The sequence below is a fragment of the Rhea pennata genome, chromosome 1, assembly GCF_028389875.1.
Source record: "Rhea pennata isolate bPtePen1 chromosome 1, bPtePen1.pri, whole genome shotgun sequence".
Taxonomy (NCBI): domain Eukaryota; kingdom Metazoa; phylum Chordata; class Aves; order Rheiformes; family Rheidae; genus Rhea; species Rhea pennata.
Window position 1 is genome coordinate 125464014 of NC_084663.1, and position 22442 is coordinate 125486455.

The following is a 22442-nucleotide window of genomic DNA, read 5'->3' on the forward strand; positions in this document are numbered from 1 at the left end:
CAAGAAATCTTGTTTATAGCATCAACTAGATGAAAATACATCTGCTAGGTATGAGAGGTTCCTTATATTTTAATCTTCTCTTCTTGTCCTCAGAATTTTCTCAAAATTTTTTTTGTTTCGTTTTGTTTTGTTAATCTTCTAAAGGAAATATCACCAGAACAGTTTATTCGAATGATACAAACCCTGCCTCCACGGGGAGAAAACTTTTTAAAATCTTCATTGCACGTGACTAGCAACACAAGCCCGCCCTGTTTTTCTGCAACAAGTCTTCCTAAAGCTAAGCCTATGAAGTTGGACCATGAAACAGGTAAAGTGTCCCTACATTTTGTTGCTGTTTTCTGAGAATTGTGTAATTTGGCTTTCATCATTCTTAATTGCTGAGTTTGATGTTCTAGTCCAGTCTTACTTCATGAGGCTCTGACAGAATACAGATATAAAAGTGGAATGTACATACAAGAAATTGCCTCCAACATGGTTCATTTTTGGAAAAAATGTTTAAGGGTTTAGAGGAGGGTTGAATGAAAGAATAAGGGCTTATAAATTGTGTAGTTCCTCAGGAGCATACAAATATGACTTCACAAAAGTACTGTAAGATAAGTAACCACTTTTTCCATTTTCATAAAGAAAAAAAATTAAAAGAAAAAAGTGATTAGAAAACATCCTAAAGACTCAAGAAAGCCTGCAAGAGACATTGGATAAGAAAGAGGTCTGCTAACTCCCACAAGAGCTTTCTTCTTCTCTTGGAAATGCGGAAGTACTGCTGATTCTGCATTAACTAAATTAGGATATTCTAGCTAATGCAAAAGCCTGGATAATGATATTGATACTGGACTGGACTTTTGCAGACACTCTCTAATACAGCTCTGTGCTACATCTGGGTTCCTCGGCATATGTGATTTCCTGGAAAGAGGAATGCTGAAGAGTGCAGAATGCACAGTGTTTCAATGGGAAGTGAGCTGAAATTAACTAGACAGTCAAATTCAATTTGAAACTAATTAATTCAGCTAGACTTAAGATGATTATTTGTAGAGCTAGTGGCATGTTCATTAGCATTTCTGGTTCCAGGAAAGCAATGAAAGCAATGCAGGAAATTTGAATTAGCTTCTTAGATCTGAAACCTCATTCCATATGACATTGATCATATACCTAGTGAGCTTGAGGTGGACCTGAAAATGAGGTAGGTACGTTTGTATGATGCTTAATTAGAGCTAGCAAACTCACTGCCTCTCCAAATAATGTGCATTGTAGATAATAGTGACTGCAGCTAATAAAGTGTAATTGGTACAATATTATTCAAAAGATTATCCAAAAGGAATTTTGTTCCCTGAAATATTTATGCATTGAAAGACTACAAAAACGGTCAGAGATATGCAGTACAGAGAGGTTAGCTAGATTGTTGAACTACTTCTGATGTTAATATAAACTGGTGGAAAGGAAGTGAAGTGCTTCTGCCTTGGCTTAAGTTGGGGGGATGGGGAATCTCAGAGCTTCAATCCCATTGCAGTTAAATAGAAATAATCTCTTTGGAAGAGTGTGGTGTTCTGCTTACTATATATCACTTGTTCCTATAATGTTTGTTTACTTTCCCTATTTTGTCTTAAAGAAAAGAATCGTCAAAAAGATAAGCTCAGTGAAGGGTCTGCAGAAGAAGATTCAGATGATGAAAATAATCACAGAAACCTTGGAGATACAACTGACATCCTAAATATGGTAATATATTCCACTAATTAATCTATGACTGAATTGTTTTTATACAGGGGAAAAACAAAACAGATAAATCATGTCTTTGGTTCTAATTCAGAATGTCTGTCTAGCCCAGAACTTCATATGTGGTATCAGGAAGTACTGACATAGTATTAAATGAGCACCTGTTTTGTTATCATCATTATCCAATGCTAAAGTTTGTTTTCATTTTCCAAATAATATTGCAATGTGAGATTGAAGCAGTCCACTCAGTGTGACCGCTCCTCATGCTTTAGCCCTGGACATCGAGAAGAAAATTAGAAGAGGCTGGATATCATATCATGATCACTGACCTTCCTCTTCTTGATAATTTCCAAGAAGAGAGAGAACAGCAGGAAAAGAAGCAGAGCACTGTCTTTTTCTATTCCTAGCAGAGTTCTTTTTGCACAGGTGGATCATATTAAAGGAGAGACTAAAATGTAGATATTTTGATTATTTGGTGATCTTCAAGCAAGTTTCCACATGTTTCTCTTATTTAAAAAAAAAAGTCTGTGTTATCACTTTTTCATCTCTCCAAAACGTTGTCTTCTTTGGCAGGCAGGGTATGTCCTGGCCCTAAACCAGTGCAGTGGAAAGCATGTTTTTTGGGGGTTTTTTTTTTTGTTCTTTTTTTTCCTTCAGTGGGATGTAAACAACTCCAGCTCACTGTGGGCTCAGCTCAGGATATCTTGTCAGTTATATTGAATGGATGGCATATTTTACAGTAATTATTACTTTTTTGTGCAACAGTATTTATTAATTTAACAATCTGGTTGTTTGTGCATGCCATTTAGTTAACATCTATAAAATTTTGTCTTAATTACATAGACAAGAAAGAATTGTCTTCAGATATGATACACAAAGCAGACTTCATTAATTTAGTGAGGCATTTGTTTATGATATGTTGCACACTTTATGTACTAGACTTCTTTCCTCTTTTTGGTGTTTGTTCCCATTGTAAAGCAATTTTAAAACACTTACCAGAGTGAAATACTTAGTCAATATGAAAAAAGTTTGTGTCAGGCAAGCTTTTCAAAATGAAAAGAAACATGATCTTGAATCTGAATGAAAATCTGTTACGGCATATCTCTTTCAGTTTTTCTGAACTGTGACATCTACCTTATTGACAGGCTTTTGAGCAGGAAAAGTCTTTAGTATCATATTGTCCTACGAAGTCAGAAACCAGAGCTGTCAGTGCTCACTGTGTTGAAAGAGAATGCAGTGGTTAAAACCATAAGCAGCTAACTAACAGCAACAAAGAGCATTATCTTGTCATTTGGAAGAAGTGAGGAGGGGTGAACCAAATGTCACTATACTTACCACTTAAATGTGTTCATACCTTGCCTTACCTTTTACTCTTTTGCTTTTTATGGAAGAGATTACAGCATAAGACCCCAATGGAAATTTCTGCTATTATGCTTGTTGAACATGCTCTCTCAGTGTTATGGTATCAAACTGGATGTTAAGCTGAAGAGTATGATGATAAAGGAGTAAGATGTTATATTTGTAGACAAGACTCCACAGTGAGTTGGAGGTGGTTCTGGAACGTGCTCGGAGGCAGTAAGAGAGGGCAAGCATTGTCCACATCGCTTTCGGTTTCTACAGACAGTGCAGATGTTGACAGCTAAGTTAGTTACCATTGTCTGCCTTTTTAAGCAATAAAAGAAATAATGAAAGTGAACTAGATGAGTTGAATGATCATACAGATTTTTCTCAAACTGACTGGACAATGGTATTAAAATGTTCACATACCTTATAATAGTATTCTGTAGTAGAACTGTGGTTTGATACTGCTGTACTTTGTGCTTCCCACAAACCTCAAAAACAGTGGGTATTTTCTAGATAATCCAGTATTATTCAGGTTTTCATTTACTAATAGTATCATAATGGAAATACCAACTGTCAATTCAAAACAAGATTTGCTATGATTACACAGTTTCTGACTATATGGATTTTGAGCCTTTTTCTGATCTCAACAGCTCTTCACCACCAGATTTTTTGTCTGGCATTTTCTCGGAGTCTCTTCTCAAGAAGCTTGCCAATTCCCTATGCTGTTGATGTTTGGAGACTCAAACTGAGTGGTGGGAGAAGGTGCTCTGTATTTTTTTCCCTCACTCAGGCCTCCTTTTGCCTCCTCTGCTCAGAGAAGAGCAACTTGCTGGCCATTTCAATGAATAGTAAGTTTGAAATCAGTAGTTTCACCTCTAAGTAAGTCAGGAATTTTGAAAGTGGATTTTTGACCCAGAGCTTCATAGCTAAAACAAAGTGGTGTACTAAGTACCCATCACATTTAGAAACCTAATTTTTAGACAATCGTTCAGCTATCTTACTTTCTGAATGAGATTAATGAAGATACACATCAAAATTAGGATGTTATCCTGCAGCTTTTTCTTTGAAATGGTGTGAAGATTTAAGTTACTTCATGGAAACAGTAGTTCATGTTTAGTTTAATTAGCAATTTATTGGAAGGCATGTGGTTTGAAAAATATTTCAAGGTTCTCTGATGAAAAGGTATTTCGAAAGTGTAGATATCATCATTATGTAACCCCTCCTTATTAATTATATTTGATATTTTATTAGACTTCTCATATTTTGCAGACACATGTGATGAAACTGAATCCCAGTGACCAGTCCTTAGAATTATCACCAATCCAAAAACAAAAGGTACTGTAACTAATTATCCATATGTATACTCATGCTGATGTTTAAAATGTCTCTAATTCTTGTATTATCCTTGTTCTTTATTGTTTTGCTGTGAGTTTTTTAAAAAGCTAAACAAATTTTATAGACCTTCTCTTGTTCATATACTCGATATTGATCTATGAGGTAAAACTCTATGTTGCTGATGAATTCAGAAAGAATTTGTGTGGGGACATAGAAGTCTACATGTCCAGCATAATTTGAGATGAGAATGTATAATAGTCCCCCAGTTTAAGGAACAGGACACTATAGAATACAATTTGAAATTTATTCTGGTAACAGTATAAACAGTATTAACAGTAAAACAGTTCTACAGTTTTGTTGATAAGAAAATATTTCAATTGACTTTTGGGACACAATATAAATAAAGGTTTTATTTACCTTTATTTGGTTAGTTACCTTTGTTTATTTACTTTTATGTGTTTACCTTCTATTCTATTCTATTTCACTCCTAACATGATACCTGTATTCCAGTGTTTCGTATATTTCCTTATAATTTCGTATTATATTTAAAGACTGATTCTGCTGAATTTGTTCAATAAGTGCAAAATTTAAAGCAGAAAGATAACAGATTTTTACACTTGTTGCAAAAAGCATATCCCTGAGTGCCATCAGAAGAAGGTTTTTCTAAGGAAAAGATTGAGGAAGGTTTAAGCAAGCTCTTTCATTCTGTTAGCACCACCTCACACATTGCATGTGCTGTAGCTTATGGGATGTGACAGTGGCTGCATAGTTCTTCTCCCATTCACATTGAATGCTTGGACTATGAAAAAGGAGTAGTACCTTTTAAACAAAATTTTCATTTTTCTAATACATGCACTTATAAACTCGTTTCATTAGAAATAGTCCACCTTTTGTGCTACCTTTAGTTCCATCACAGAAAATGTTTCTTTTCTTGTTCAGATGTTTGTATAGTCTTTTTCTTTTGCTGTCATTTAAGCTGTCCTTAATATTTTTCTTCTTCTTTTTTTTTTTTTAATTTTCTGCTTCTCATGTGGAATAGAAGAACAATAAAAATGTGAAACTGAAAAGAGATGGTAAGGGTGGGATGAAATACGTTAATTCTAATTTTGTGCAGGAGGGTTCAAAATTAGACTCTGATTCTTTACAAAAGCAGTCTTCACTTTCAGAGTCACTAGGACAATATGTACACTTAGGAAAAAATAAAGCTTTTGTAGAGGAGCCTATGACTGACAAAAAAAACATGAAGGGTGAATATGAGCAGACACAAAGTGTCGGTACCTTGAAAAGTAATTTTCAACAAATTGTTAGGGACAAACGCAAACTAGTGAAAAGGAAAAAAAAATACTCAGAAAACCCTGAAACTGTGAAGCAGGAAATTACTTATGACGTTTCCAGTGAAAAACAAATTCTGACTGAAAAAACAAATTCGTCCAGTAAAAAGTCAAAAGTTGTTAAATCTAAGCAATCCCTTAAAACAAATGTACTTCCTTCTATGTGCAGAGATCAGCCTCAGACTCATTCATTAGTTGTACAAAAATACAATCTTGTTAAAAAACAAGGAAGTAAAGAAGCAGTAGAATGTGAAAACAAAAGAAAGGATGGAATTGAAAAAGTTAATAAATATGAAAGAGTATCTGTCAAAGAAGAAAGTAATGAAGAACAGAGGAAGTTTAAAAAAAGGGATCAATTTTTGAAACAAATAGCAGTAACTATGTCATCATCTTCAAGTGAGGAAAGCAGTAATGAACTTGCAAAATACATGCTTAAGAGTAGGGAAAAAAAAGAGGACTACTGCGAAGGCAAGGATACCCATAAAGCAACAAAAGCAGTGGAAAATGTGAAAGATTGGGACATACAAGAAGAAGGTAGTGAGACCGACGAGAAGCAAGCTACAAATAATGAAAAAGAGTGTGTAGAAGAGACTGATATAAAAAGTCTGAATGAGGAAGAAACAAACTCTGAAGCTAAATCTGATGAAGGCAGACTGCTGGAAGTTAAGAATGAAGAGGAATCTAATCAAGAGCAAGAAAGTGAAGATAGTGAAAAGGCTGAAAGTGAAAAACTGGATGAAAAAGTTGACAGCAAAGTTGAACTAGGGGAGGAAGAAGAAGAGAGTGAGGTTAAAAGAAATACAGACAGAGACATTTCAGAAGAAAGAGATGAAGATAAAAAGGAAAAAGATAATGAGGAAGAAAATGAAAGAGATGAATCACAGGTTGAAAGAGACAGTGAGAATGAGGATGTAGAAGAGGCAGAAGAGAATTATCAAGAAGAATACAGCAAAGAGCAAGGAGAAGAGGAAAGCAGGTTTATAGAGGAAGAAGAAATATTGAGTGAAACAGAAGAGGATATTGAGGAGGAGTATGCAGAAGACGAACAAATGAAAAAAGAAAAGGAGAAAGAGGTTAAAAGTGAAGGAAGGGATGAGAGTGAGGAAGGAAGAGAAGATAGAGAGAGGAAGGAAGAAAAAGAGGCAGAGACAGAGGTAGAGCAAGAGGGAGAAGATGAGAAAGAAAATGAAGAAGAAGGGGAAGAAAGAGAGGATGAAGGAGACAAAGAGGGTGAAGAGGAAGAGTTAGAGGAAGCATTGGCAGGGAGGGAAGAAGAGGAAGTATCAGAAGAGGCACAGGAAGAGGAAGATGTGAATGAAATGAAAGAGGAGGTATGGAAGGATGGAATGGAAGAGGAAGGAGAGGGAGGTGGAGGGGATGAAGGGGAAGAGAAAGGAGAAGAGGAGGAGGAGGAGGAAGAAAGAATAGAAGTAGAAACAGAAGGGGCAGAGGAGGAAGAAGATGAAAACAGGGATGAAGTAAAGGGGGAAAATGAAGGAAAAGAGGGAGGAGGAGGAGGACGAGGAGGAGAAGAAGAAGAAGAAGAAGAAGAAGAAGAAGAAGAAGAAGAAGAAGAAGAAGAAGAAGGGGAGGAGGCAGAAGGAGAAGAGGAAGTGGAAGAGGAAGAGGAAGAAGGGGAAGAAGAGGAGGATGAAAAAGGTGAAGAGAGGGAGGAGGAAGAAGGAGAAGAGGGAGAGGAGGAAGAAGAGGAGGAAGAGGGAAAGGAAGAGGAAGAGGAGGAAGAAGAAGAAGAGGAAGAGGAGGAAGAAGCGGAAGAGAGAGAGGAAGAAGAGGGAGAGCAAGAAGAGGAGGGAGAGGAAGAAGAAGAGGAGGAAGAGGAAGAAGAGGAGGGAAAGCAAGAAGAGGAGGGAGAGGAAGAAGAAGAGGAAGAGGAGGAAGAAGAGGGAGAGGAAGAAAAAGAAGAGGGAGAGGAAGGAGAGGAAGATGGAAAGGGAGAGGAGGAAGAAGGGGAGGAGGAGGAAAAATCAAAACATAAAAAAAAGGTTGATAGTAATAAGTTTCTACAAAAGAAAAGCAAAACGAGCAGGAAGCCAAAGAAGACAGAAAGTACTGCTGCACCAAACAACTCTAAACAAAAAATGAAGTCTAAACACTGTGTAGCAAATGGATTACGTAATTCAGAGCAATTTTGGAACAATGTGTTACCTCATTATTTAACACTGAAGTAGCACAGACTACTGGAGATGCATTTAATTTTGGATGCTTTAGAACTATTTTAGATTGATTTTTATTACTTGAAAATTTTTTTAAAATACAGTCAAAATACATTACTACCATGGTTTAAGTGCCAATTTCTTGAAAAAGACTGGAGAAAATACTCAATTTGGGAAGCTTTTATGAGATAAAAAATGATACAAAATGCTGACACAGTCATTTGTACAGTCATCTTTATCATATACAACAGTGTTACAGATTTAAAAATATTTCCTGAGGTAAAAAGTGTTTGCCTCTAATTAAATTATAATTTCATGCTGACAACATGAACTATGCATTGTAACAGTGTAATCTTATTTGCCTTTGAATCAGATTTCTTAAGGTAAACATCAGTTTTGGTTACAGTGTAACTAACTTGTTAATGTGTCTGGCATGAAAAGAGCATCAGTAGATCATGAAAAATACATATTTTTAAAATTTAGTATTACTCCATATTTCTTCCACCTACTTTTCTACTGTTCATATATAAGATGTTTGTTTGAGTATTCAGCATAAATTAAAGAAAGGACAAGTTGCCAAATTTATACAGGTCAGTAGCTGAGATGTAAATGTAAATGTAGACATCAGTTAACTGGGGTCTGGACTTTTTCGAAGGCCTTGAGGCAGATGTCTTGTCTCAGTGTCAGCACATAATTTTATGCAAGTTTATGCAAAAAAGATGGGACACGTCTGTCAGAATCTGGGCTAGATTGCATTACAGTCAGAATCCACTCACTGATAATTTTTGACTATCACATTTGGTGCTTAGACATAATTAATTTAAGAATCTAAAATTTACACCAATAAAAAATTATTTACTCTGCAATACAGAAGAGATTCAGTATCTTCGCGTGAAAGATTGTTACATGCAGCTTTCTTTAGTCACCTATCTCTAAGGCTGCCAAGGAGGGGAATATATTTTGTTGCAGCATGAAGTATATATGTGTTTTGGGGATCAGAGCCTAAGCTTCTCCTCATGGGAGGAGATTGGTGTCTTTATTTCCTATAAGGCACATCAGTGATCTCCAGAAAGAAGATAATATAGTAGAGCAAGAAGCTAGATGGAATAAAAGAGAAACTGGTATGAAAATCTAAACTCTTTTTTAAAAAGAGTAGATTAATATTTCTGTTGCTTTAAAGTATATAAAAAAATGAAGTTATTTTCTTAATAGAAATGAATCTTGCAAATTGTTTTTGATACGAATTTGTGACTTTTTAAGATACTGCATTAGTGCTATACTGGTTGAACTGACAAAAGAAGGGATATGGACTCTTGTCATTCTTCATTATTATTTTAATACTGTGCTCTTGGGTAGTCAAAGAAAATTTCTTAAACAGATCTCAGTATCAGCATTCTCTGGAAAAATAATTATTTAATCCTGTTTGAAAATGAGGACAAGAGAAGAAAGAAATCCAAATGAGTAAATGCTACTCAATAAAAATGTTAACAGAATCAAAACTTATGTTCAAAACTTATGTTGAGACTTTGAAAAATTTTTAAATGTTGTTTTGTAAGATGCTGGCATTAAAATACCTTTGACACAACATCTCCAGAATTTATTTTCTAGAAAGGCTACAGTAGATCAGTAGTTTGTTTACCAGTAGATTCTACTCCAACTCAACCCTTCCTTGCTCAGCCACCCCTTACATTCACCACATTTGAAAGGTAAGATCACTTTCAGTCACATGCTATATGGCATAACTTTAACAAATTTAGTCAGTCTAGTGACTAGTGTTTTGTCCCTATGAAATTAGTTTCAGGCTTTGGATTGTTCTGGAACACATTATCTTGACATCAGTATGTGTAAATCTTTGGAAATGGGCAGGTATTCTGATATTCTGAGAGCACAGAATATTTTAACTGTTAAATGCACTTCCTGAGAAAACAGCTCTCGCTGATAATAAATCAGCGAGATTTATCGATAATTATCGATTTATCGATAATAAAGAGAAAAAATCCTGCAATGGGGCAAGAAAACAACAGATGTAATGTTCAGACCAAATGTCTATCTGGACCAAGATCTTGTTTCTACCAGTGGCTACTAGTGAATGCCTGGCAAAAAAATACAAGAATAAAGCAAACCTCTAGCAATACTTCTTCCATGCAGTTGCTCAGCCTTAAATCATATATGATTCAAAAGATGTATCTGTTGTATTTATAGCCATTTATCTTCCATAAATGTCTTTCTGTCACTTTTTGAACCCATGGAAGTGTTTAGCATCTGAAACATACATTGGCAAACAGTCTTAGATTACCTTACATCTTGTTTATTAGAAGAGAGAAAGAACTCGACTGTCACAGGGGAAAACTGCTCAACTCATGTAGTTTAAATCAAATTAGGATTGAAGTGGTTTATTGATTTGTTAATAACAATTAACCAGGATTCAATGAGCTACACCTTCAAGAGCAATATCAGCAATACAACAGATAACAACAATACTAAAAACATACACAATGTTAATGAACACCTACAAATGTGTGAGCACTCTTCCACAGCTGGTCCTAGAAGTACTAATCCCCACGTCACATACTCACCCACACTTGCACATAATTACATATACATATACCCTTCCTCAAAGGAAGTCCTGGGGGTGTGGGTCTGTTATTTGCACACACCTCCTCTGAGAGAGGAGGCTGCTTTAGGTTTATGTATACCCAGGCTGCTTGCTTTAATCTGCTGATCCACATGCTGGTGAAAAAGCACTCTGTAACTTCACAAACACACACACAAGGTGTGTGTCCCTTACTTGTTGCACCTCGTACTGTTAGTCCACTAGTTGAAACACAGGCGTCCAGCAAGGAGGCTGCTGTGTCAGGCCGAGATGGAAGTGACAATGCCGACAGGGCAACTTCTGGCTGTCTCAAACACTGTTTTGACTGTTCCCACTTCTCCCTGCTACTGTCACAAATTTTCATGCTTTTATACTTCTCAAGCTGACTCCTTGATTTAGTGTATTTTGTCATTGGTAGTTTCCTTTTTAGATTTCTCAATTTGGGAGCAAAAGACCTCTAGTTTTTGATGTCCAACTTGCACACACTATTTATATTCACAATCCTGTCTGACCAGCTATTGTTATCCAGGCCACATTACCAAGGGGCAAAGTGTGCCATGCAGATTTCCCAACAGTGATTTTATAGACCTCTCTATTTCCCACAGTCCTCTCTTCATTGCCAAAGATTCATCAGACAAAAGCTGTTCCCTACTTCCAGTAATCCTTGAGGCCCTTCTTAAAACAGCCTTTTTAAGATGGGGGATCAGAAGTTGGTTAGTATTCTAAAGCCAGGTGCATCATGGATTTATACAACAGCGTAGTGACATTCTGTATTTTGTTTTCTTATTCCTTTCTTAATAATTTTCTGTTCACTTACTTGACCCCCTACTGATCCGTAAAATCACCTCAGAATGCTCAGCTGTAATGTCAAGATACTGTTTTACAAGGGTACTAACACTTCAAGGTCCACCATTATGTATGTGAAGTAAGGGTTGTGGATTATTTTACATTTATCCACACTGAATTTTTTTACACAGTCACTTTATACAATGAACTCCTGCAACGCTTCATAATCAGCTGTTGTCTCTGCCACCTTGAACGCCTTGAGTAACGGCAAGTCTCATGACATTATGTTCACTTCTTTTCCAGATTACTTTAGAATATGTTGAATAGGCTAACTCTTCTCTCATACTTGCAACATTTCAGCAGTTAATGTTTGTCATCTTGTTATCTGAAAATATCAACCTATTTATTGAGATAATAGTACTCTTTGCCTAACGTTGAATAATGAAAATGTCTTTCTCTAAACTACAGAAAATGTCTGGGTTTGATTGAATATTTTTTCCTTCTGGTTTCTTATCTGGATAGGTACATTTTCATTTTGCCTTTAGGAATCACACAGAAAAGGACATTTAGTTTTTGTTTACATGTTTTTAGTTTTTTTTTCTCTAGCTTCTCTTAGCTAAAATGTAACTTTTAGCTTCTTACTTTGATCATACATGACATTGTATTCCTGCTCTTAACTCTTGGAATAGCAAACTACTTTATTAGTTGAATTTGTGGTGTGAATCTACTCATTCAATAAAAACATTATCAAATACTCTTTAATTCAAAAGAGAAATTAAAGACATGGTGTCTTTCTTACTAATGCAGTCTGACATTTTTCTTAGTGCATATTATATGGGCAGGTCCCTGGATACTCATTTCGATTGTAAAGAAGCTAAGGTGTGTACTACAGTACTAAGGTCCATGCTCTGATCTTTTTCTGGTTTTGTTTTACTGAGAAGTCCATAAGTTTCTGTCTACTCTGTCAGACAACTTGTCTGTAAGTGGCATTTCAATGAAAGACATCAAAGCCTCTATTCAAGAAAAGCTGTATTAGACTTGGTTAAGTGTTGGTGCAGTCTCTTAAATCTGTACTCATTCTGAGTTGTTTTTGTTGAGGCCTAATGATGTTGGGTTTCACTGCCATTGAAATCTTACAAAATTTTAAATTTCTGTAACTTTGTCTGTGAAATGGGAGCTTTAAGAGTTTTGATGCTATGAGAAATCTCAGAAATAGTGTGGTTATAGGAGCCAGAAGAAGCTATGATGAAGTGCTAGTTTGGGCGCATTTGAAAATTTGCCAGGAATCTAGTTCTTCTGTTTCAGTGGAGTGTCAGCTCTAGTGGCTAGCATTAGTCTTTAGCAGTCTATACGGTCATTATATGAATCTAATCATTATAAATCTTTTTCCTCCTATTAATTCACAGTACATATATGAAGATACTGAGATAAAATGAAATACACGCTATCAATATAATATAAGGCTGGATTTATGAACTGACCTCACCTGAACTTTAGTTTTAAAATGAGTATTACAGGAAAATATCCTGATATTTATTAGCACAAGAAATGCAGCATAGTGTTATCCATCATCTACTGAAATCAGTAGCAACATTTACATTGATGTCATTGATTGCAAAATCAAGCTTAGAAATAAGAAAATCCAACAAAAGAATGTGATCAGATCTGTAGATTGCAATACACTGCACAGCAGCTTGCATAAAAGAGCAAATTCTGGGGTGATTTCTAAATGTGCAATGCAAATATATGGCAGTGTTTAGTTCTGTTCTAAGAGCAACTGAGCCAATATTTTGCTTGCAAAACTGGCAAACACATAGTTTCATCCTCAGTTAATTTCTGAATGTGTTCTTGATCTGAAGTCACTTACTGATCTTGTTTATACACTTTTTCATATGTTTTAATGGGCAGAGGGGGAGATTTACATTTGCATATTGAAGAGATTTTCATGAGATATCTTTGGCTTCAGAAAATGCTGAGAACTACAGAGGGTTTTTCTATTGCAAAAACACGAAACAAGTACATTTAATCACTGTCTTTTTTTAAGAATTTGTGGTAGTTCCCATTGCTTCTTTGCTCGGCAACCTCATACTTATTTAAATAAATATTAACAGAAGTATTTCAAAGTTATACTCAAAAATCCATACTTATAATTATTAACATTTTTATTATTGGTGTCCTGAACTGTCGAGTATACTGAGATTTATCCTTCTGGCTTTCATAAATGTCACATCATTGGTCCAGTCACGCCAGACACGTCAGATGTGATTCTTTGGTCTTCCTGTCATTGCATGATAGGTGAGTTGCAGGGCAATCTGCTGGACTGGCCCAAGTTTAATGTTCCAGATTTAGACCTTTATAATTTGTAATGAGTGTCCCACCTTTCACCTAGACTTGCATGTGTAATTTATGTGAAAGTATTTGTGGTTCCATATTGAGAGTGTGACTAATAGCTGTAGGTGCTAAACAAGGTGGCTCTAAGCACAATTTTGCAGCAAACAAAGCCTTTATCTGCAGCTACACCTGAAAGGATATAGAGCAAGCTAGTACTGAAGAGCAGTATTTCCCACCTCTTATGTACCAATAAATAGTAATAAAATAAAAGAGACCGGGCTGTGCTCTTCAGCTGGAAACTCAACAATAGCCATTAATTTTAACTTGAGTTTGGGACTGTGGACCACACTGACAGAGGCTGCTTTTCTTACAAGAGGCTTAAAATATTTACTTTCCTTTTATCCAGCATTTAGCCAAGGCATAAAACACTTCCCTCAATTAGAAACATAGCAGCAGAATTTAAACTCTCCCAGAGGCACTTCATTGTTGCCTTGAGGTAAGGGGGAGAAGAAAACAAAGCAAAACTGAATGTGGCCTGTACAAGGAGGAAAGAAAGAAGATGAGATATATTTTAAATCAGACCATCAAATAGCTTAGACAGAATCTTCAAAAGTGACTTTGGAGAAAATTGCATGTGGAAGTTGGTAGGACTTGTGTTACTGCGTTGGTTGTGCCTTGAAAAATCTACTGATGCACAAAAAGCTACTAGATGAGAATAGGTTTAAAGATTATTGGTGGTTGATACAGAAATTGCCATTTGTGCATCAACGTATTTTCAAGCTGAGAATCTCTCCTGAGTCTTGGAGACTGTGGAGATTTCAGTAGTGACCCATGCGGCATTCAATTCAAGATTATATGGAGAACAGAGAATCATGAAGAACCTTCCTTTGTGCTGTGCAGTTGTGAAAATTTGCCTTGACCATATTTTTGTATAAACACTGAATAGTAATTAGCATGACTAAAGTAAGATTTCAACAGAAAAGGTTGTATCCTGGAGAGGATTGTAGTACTGAAAGCTATATGTGCCAGAATAAAAACAGATAGTAGTGAATTTCATGATTCACTTGGAAATGAGTGTGAGCTGCATGACAAACTCCAGATATTAAAACTTCCTTCTGTAAAAATTTGGAAAAAAATGCACAAGCTGCATCCAAGTGCGGACTAATATTCCCAAGTTCATTTTCCTCCGTGTCTGTTGGCATTAAAAATTCATTTTGTATGCAGCAATGTATCTCTGGAAGAGATACACTAAGTTTTTGAGATAATATCAACATATTCTGATTTGGAGTTGTTCGTTAAATTTCAGCTGTTTTACTTAAGTACCCAGGAGTTATTTTGGTATGCAATTTCCAAATGCCTGAAGATTAAAAGGTGTTTATGTTACCATGTAAAGTACTTCATAAGAGATTATATTTGATGTAAAAAGTCTTCAGCTTGTTTTGTGATGCTTCACAAAACATAGTAAAAATACTTTCTAGTTCTGTAGGCTTTTTTTTTCTTTTAACGTTGGAAATTAATATTATCTATTGATTCTTAAAGGAAACAGATTTTTGGGGAGAAGATGCAATTTTGCATATGAAAGCCATAGTGCATCTGAGCTGTTTAAGATGTTGATTTATCTTGAGTATAAATAATAAAAAACCTTTCTGGTTTGCTGGAGAAAGAGCATCCTTTAGGTATCTCTTAAATTGTTTTTGTGGTGAAACAGATTAAGTTGAAATCTAAAACAAACCTGAAAGTACAAATACTGTCTGGTTTTAAAATGTAGTTTTATGATACAGTTTTATACATTGTTAAGTAGCTGTTTAAACTCAAGCAAGAATCCAGAAGCATATCTTTCTTTAGCTACACCCACAACAATAAACTGCCAGGCCACAGAATAATTACACCAAAGCCAACTGAAATAATCTTGAAGATAAGGGCACCAAAAAGGATTGTCTAACACCATGTGCTAAGTATAACTGTACTCTCTGAGTGCCACCCCAAATCTTGATTAGTTAGTGGAATCAGGTTAATTCTCTTAATGCAAAGTATGTGTACTGCCACCCTGTGACAAAAGTGCAGACAGATCTGTGAAGCTTATAGGTCCTCATGTCCTGCTTTCAGTAAACAAACCATATTACTTAGTAAAGTATTGGCATAAAGACACTTTGGAACACAACCACGAAAAATTAGTCTTTCAATCAGTTTCTACTTTTTTGTGTTTAACTGTATCATTTACAGCTTTTTTCACTATTTTATTCCAGTTATCTCAAAGTGACACCATCCTGCTGGAGGACACAATTGTAGTATCACAAGTACTGTTATGGTAATTACTCATCAAGTATTCATGGTAATCAGTGAATCACTGTGTGGGCATCTACTACTCTGAAACATTTTCTTCCATCATTATTAAGAAGAAGACATAACTATCTTTAAAGTTCAATTTTGGCTTGACAGGTAGCTACAGAAACTCATGCCTGACATAAAAATTACCTTCAATTGCTTGAATCTTTGCTCAGTATGTGTTAAATTATGAGTTCAGCATTTCATTAGTACTCCAGGATGCAGCAGGAAAGCTGAAAAGTGTTTCAAGCCCACAGCATTAAAGGACTGTTAAAAGTATCAGGTAATCCATGTTGAGTGCTCTTGACATAGAATTATACAAATAGAAAAGCAATATAACCTAATAGAATTACTAGAAGAGTGATAAAATCCTGTGTCTCAGGTCTGTCAGTCTTGTGTCGAAGAAGTTGTCCCTGAAGGCAATCTTTCGTCATATAAACACAAATCAATTGACAAAGAACTTTTAAGCCACAGTTTTAGACCAGCTCTCAAAGATGGTGACCTGACTGATAGTTGAATTAAATGATTCTATAATTTTTGTTTCTGCTTGTTTTTTTTTTTTTTTTTTTTTTTTTTTTTTTATCACTGAGCACTAGTGAGACATCATTAAATGTTATACTCTTCATAACTTGAATGGTGTTTGCCTGTACACAACCAACATTAACAAAACTTCAAAAGTTCTAAGAATACTTAATAGCCTGAGTTTCACTGAAAGCTGCTTTTAGAAATGGATCCTTAGTCTAAACACTTTTTACTATCTTGTGTATTTTTATATGTTTTTTTGCTGTGTTATTGTCAGCCTCGACTAGAAGCCTGAAGGTCTCAACTTCTAAGGCTTGTTTCTATGCAGTCAGAGACTGATTCCCTTTACCAAGATGGTTCCAGATATTGCAGTTGGCCTCTGTAAGTTTGCTATACTTTATTGTAGCAGCATCAATATATTGCAGTCAAATTTGATTTTTTTTTTCTTAGCTGACTGCTATAGAACATAGGAATGCACTTGACATTTTTGTAGCCTAATATAGGACAGTATATATTAATGGAGTATTTCAAACTGTTTCCACAGAAAATGGAGAGAGGCAGCAGGGGGTGACAGTAATGAGAACATGTGGCAACATAAACTACTGTATATGCTATATTGTGTACTGTAAACATACTGTAGTATTCATGTGATTCAGTAAAGAAACATCTTTTCTTACTAATCTGCCTGAAAAAAGCCTGCTGCTGCCATTTTAGCAGAAGATACTGTCTTACCCACTGAGGTAATACTTTTTCAAAACCTTATGCAGGTAAGATCACTGGTCCCCTAAAACTTAGGTACAGCAAATTTAGCCTTAGGAATGTCTTGTTATGGAGGCCTAGATTCACAGGGAAATCAATGTAAGTGCATGTAAAAATTAAAAAAAAGAAACATAAAAGATCTGTATGATCGGTTTAGTGTGCAAAGTTACCTTCTCAGGACTGATGTTTCGTTGTAGTGATATATATGTACAAAATTTTAAAATTTTCATAGTACCAGCAACTTTTCTGTTCTTGAAGACACTGGAATCTCAGGCTAAAATGAAAACTTTTTCAAATATTTTATTTATCTGTTCTTTATTAATGTTGACTTCGTGTGTGGGACTTTGGGCAAGTCAGCCCTTCTGTGTCTCCATTTTAGAAGTGGTACTATTGCAGTTATTCTTACAACAATTTTTTCTATGATTATTGCGTATGAAATGGAATATGAAAAAAAATCTCTTAAAATGTAATCGGGAAGAATAACACAGAGATTGCTCTGAATTTTTGTTTTAATTAGTAGAGGTTATTCCTGATGGTCAGATGATTCATCTTTTCAAATAAAAAGGAAACCTGTAGTACAACCTCATCATGTTTGCAACCGTTGGTAAAAACTCTCCAAAACATGGCTTTAAATGGCCAAGTGAAAGTGAAAATAACAAAATGGTGGTATCTGAGTTATCATTCAAAACAGGTTGTTTTAGAAGATGAACAGATAAGGTGAGAGCAGGAGATACCTGTGTCCAGGTCAGTGGAAGTGTGATCAGTTTGGGAAGTTAATCAATTTAATAACAACAGGTGTCTTCTTTAGAATGAAATTAGTAGCTCTTTTAACACCACTTATTGTTTTGTTTAGGTGCATGACTCAGTTGCCTAAACAAACACACTTAGTATCACTTCAGGTGTTGTGGAGTATCCTGCATGGCTGTGAGCTGAGGTTCAGAACACTGCAGGTCTCCATGAAGCCCATGTAAAGATGTCTCAGATTCCATGGGCATCTTGAGTAGCACTAAACAAAGGAATCTCACCCAAGATCTCCATTAACTACAATGGCAGCTTATATTCTATCTCATATATAGATGCCTACATTTAGATACCTTTGTTTAGTTTAATAGGAAAAGTTGTTTTTATGATAGAATCCAAACCTGATTAGGAAATAGATACGCAAGTTTGCTGTAAGCAGAACCTACAGAGTATTATAATAGAAGTTCACCCGTTGTGCATCTGTAAAAGAACAGTGATTTTTGTAGCTATAGGAGTTTTACATATGTTCTGTAAGTTCTATAAGGCTATTCTAGGATCTTGCTTACAGTTTCTGAAATGCCATAGCTGTATTGTCATGGGTGATACCACACTGATTGTGTTCTGCTTTTTTATTCAAGTATTGTATGTATGTGTCCACCTGGTTCCACTTACCACGATGTTAATCCTGTCTGCATGATAGTCAAATTCTATAGTGCTGAGAGTAATTCTTTACTGAAACATTGTTTTATTCTTAGAATGACGCTATTCTAAGACCAGCTAATAAATACTAGCTTTACCAAGCAGTATAAAATTCTCTTTGGCTATTATACTATGACACTTTTCCTAGCCATTTTGAGCATTTAATTCTGGTGACATTTTCACCAAGTTTACCAAAAAAAAAAAAAGTGTTCTTCAGTCCTATCTTTTTTACTTGCATTACATTATGCTCTTAGGAAGTTTGTGTAAGTTCTGGTTTTCTTGATTACTTTTTGATTACCTTTGATAGATTTACCTGCCAGCTTGATGAGAATTAAAGAGCGCTGTTCATCTTCAGAGGCATTATTATCTGTGTAAGAGAAATGGTTTTGAAAGCAAATAAACTTTGCATTTTTAGATTATGTTTTGAATATTTAGATGAGGAGGAAAACTTGTCAGTAGATAGAAAGCTGGAGACTGAATGTAACTTGAAATTTGGCTAGAAGTTTAGGCCATTTTTAAAATTGGACTAATTAATTGAAAAAGTGTGGATTGGAAGACTTTTTTTCCTTTCAGTTGACTTCAGGCACTAATTTTCATGTGAACATGTTGTGACCCTTTCACTATATGATTAGGAAAAGTTCCTTACTCAGAACTCTAATCCTAACCACTTCTATTGCCCACACTATATGGAACATCAGTATTCTTGTTATTAATTGCTTGACCAATATTTCCATATCAGCAGCACTACAGATATTTGCATGTGCTTATTAAGTGACATAAAATATTTTCAGTAGTTCAAAGCTGGACTAAACTGCTTTTTTACATATAGCTATTCCAACTTTATGCTGCATTTTGTAGATGCATGTTGCATAGTGTATTGCCCCGCAAATCTTTAAATTTCTTCCAGTGTGAAATGACTAGGTTAAATCCCTTCCCTAGTTCATAACTGTACTCAACATCTGTGAAGACTATCTAATCTGAAGGAACTAAAAATATAAAATTCTTTCTCATAGATGTTCATTCTAAGAAATTCTGGGTCAATCTGATACTCTATTGGAAGACTGAACGGAGTCTTATCTCGTATCCAGTGGAGTTGGTTTTGCGTTTTTTGCAAAGTGCACTCAAGGTGGTACCATTTAAACCTGTATGTGAGTCATACCAATGATAAATAATACCACTTCCAAAGGAGTTTAAATGAAAATATTTTCAGTTTTTATTATTCATTGTTTCTTAGCTACATTGATATGAAAGAAGCAATCTTTTCTCAGTCTCTAGGTGAAAGAATTATTTGGCTTTGCTTTCCATTATAGATTCCTGAATATATGAGATAGAAATCAAGTATGTAGAATTTGTCACATTTAGCTTCATAATGCATTTTCTCACTAAAATCAAACATTTTTCAAAAGATGTTCACATCCTTCTTAAAAATTGCTGTCAGTTTCCACACATGTATTCCAAATACCAACAGATGGGATTCTTAAAGTGGTTGGTAGTGTTGTGAGAATGACTTTCTACTATGCAGAGCCCCACGGAAATCCCAGTGCGTTTGGAATCTGCCAAGAAAACTGACGTCAGTATACAAGGTCACAGCACCAGATGGTAGTACAAAATGCCATAGTGTAGACTAAACAGTATTGTGTATGTGGGCAATGCCATTCAGTCTACTTGTTGTGTGAGAAGAAACAATCTTGCTTAAATGTTTTGCACTTTATTTTCTTTTGTTAGCGTTGAAAGCAGATTGCCTTTTTCACCGGTTGCAGGGAAAATCACAATTGCAGAGCCAGAGTGGAAAGCTGGTTGGAAGAAGTCACAGCTGAATAATAAATAGTGGAAGATAGCTATTGGGAGAAGGTTTTTTTGCCCAGCAGTGTGAGCTGCAGTGTTCATCTGTTGCAAAATGCTTGTCGTTTGGGTCCCCACTGTGCTATACTAGAGAAGGAACCTTTTACCTATGGCATGTGGTGATTTTTGCTTTTGATTCCTAAAATTTCCAGAGCCTAGCTGGAAATACTACATACTACCAGGGTACTTTCATTTTTCCAGGTACATGCTGTAGTGTCAGTGTGTGGTTGATGTCTGTATAGCTTAAATTCCATCCTGGGTTTATCTTTGCAGCCAGCCCGTTTTCACAAGAATTCTCAGAATGTAGCATGTTCTCCCCAGATGTTAGATGTTGAAGGGGAAGCTGATATAGAACTGTGCAGCTCATGTGCTTTCTGCCCTTACATGCCGAAACAGGAAGGTCAGTATATGGATCATGGGAGTTCAGATTAAGTTACAGACACTTCTTTGAGGTGAAAAGGTCTGTCCAGCCACTAACCCTTATTTTTCACCACAGGCAGAATTATTGTGGTGAAAGCATTCCTTTTCCTCATCTTGAAAAAGTACATCATGCAGCTACAAAGCCTTTAAATTTAGCATATCAAAATATATCGAAATTTAACGCTTTACTAGTGGTAACATGAGCTAACTCACTTTGGCTTAGGAGAACTGTGAAGAACTCCCATAAACTCTGCTGCGCATGTTGGTATGCACAGTGCAGCTTTTTATCCTAGGTTTAAAAATCTGACCTTTGAAGTTGGGAAGGGCACCAGAAAAGCCAGTGGACAATGGGGAAAAGAGAACAATGAATGCGATGAAAGCTGAATAACTGTGCTTTCATTAAGACTCTTAATTATAGATCTGCTGTTGTGCTTAAAGTGGCAGAAATTTTCTTGAAACCTACCTATGTCTGAATTCTAGCTAAGTCCCAGGTAAATTTTGCTACACAGTTAACTCACCCAGAAAATCGTGGGCCAGGAAAAAGCTCATCGATTAAGCTTTTACATACCTTTAACATTCTTGGCTAAAAAGCTTTGTATTCCAACCTCTAGAAACATCAGCTAGTGGTCTCCGTTTGAGCAGCAAGTTACCTTCTGATGAGCTAAGAGTACACAGGGAAAGAGGCATAATGAAGCCAAAAAAAGAGAAAAAAAAATCAAAACAGCAAGAGGGAATAAGGAAAAGAATTGACTAAAGATAGGAGAGAGATAGCACTTGAACCTGAGTATACAGTGAAGGTTTCCCAGATAAGACCCACTCCTCCATTATGCTTTCAAAAGTGCATGCCAGTCATTCTTACCAGTTCCCCATATGATGTAGGCTGCAGTTGAACAGAAATGTTTTTTTGTTCGGGTTTCTCTAATCTGAAATATTGCTTGAATGTCTGTATTTCTATCAATCATAGAATAAAAGCATCAGAATGCAAAAATGTAATAGTACATGTGGATACTCTGATGCAATGATAAACAGTAGAGTTCTCCCAATTTGACATCAGAAGTCCATCTTGGAAGTTTGGTTTAGGCTTTTATATTTCTGCAATAGGAGGCAGAATGTTTCTATAGAAAATGTATTTCATGTTATTAGAAAAAGCATAGATAGCATAGCACTGGCAATCTAATTAAACAGAGTTGTTAAGTATACATTCACTACATATTTTTTCAAAAATAGCATTTGCACATTTTTTCATAAAACTCCTGGCTCTCTTATTTTACTATGTAGAATTTTTATCCTAGGCTAAAATCAACTATAATTCAAATTATAGTGTCTATATTGAATCAGAGCATTGCTTCTGGTATTGTTTTATTAATTTTGTTGAGAAATAGACTTTAATAATTATTTTTCAGTGCCAGTTATTAATGGGTTTGTTACTTACGTATATTTGAAATATTTAAAAATAAAAGTATTTTGTTTGCAAAAAAGTGTGTATTGTCATTCTTTATCCATTAAGAAGGCACATATTAGCAGAACATAAAA

The 22442-nt window shown here is 35.5% G+C and overlaps 1 protein-coding gene across 5 annotated transcripts in view; it reads left to right on the forward strand.

The window, feature by feature from the left end:
* RPGR (retinitis pigmentosa GTPase regulator) overlaps positions 1-22442 on the forward strand; it is a 67553-nt gene that overhangs the window by 36625 nt on the left and 8486 nt on the right. For all 5 annotated transcript variants that reach the window (XM_062599875.1, XM_062599890.1, XM_062599884.1 and 2 more), the window contains 3 exons: positions 145-307; positions 1604-1710; positions 4321-4386. In XM_062599875.1, coding sequence (XP_062455859.1) covers positions 145-307; positions 1604-1710; positions 4321-4386 — 336 coding nt within the window. The remainder of the gene's footprint in view (positions 1-144; positions 308-1603; positions 1711-4320; positions 4387-22442) is intronic.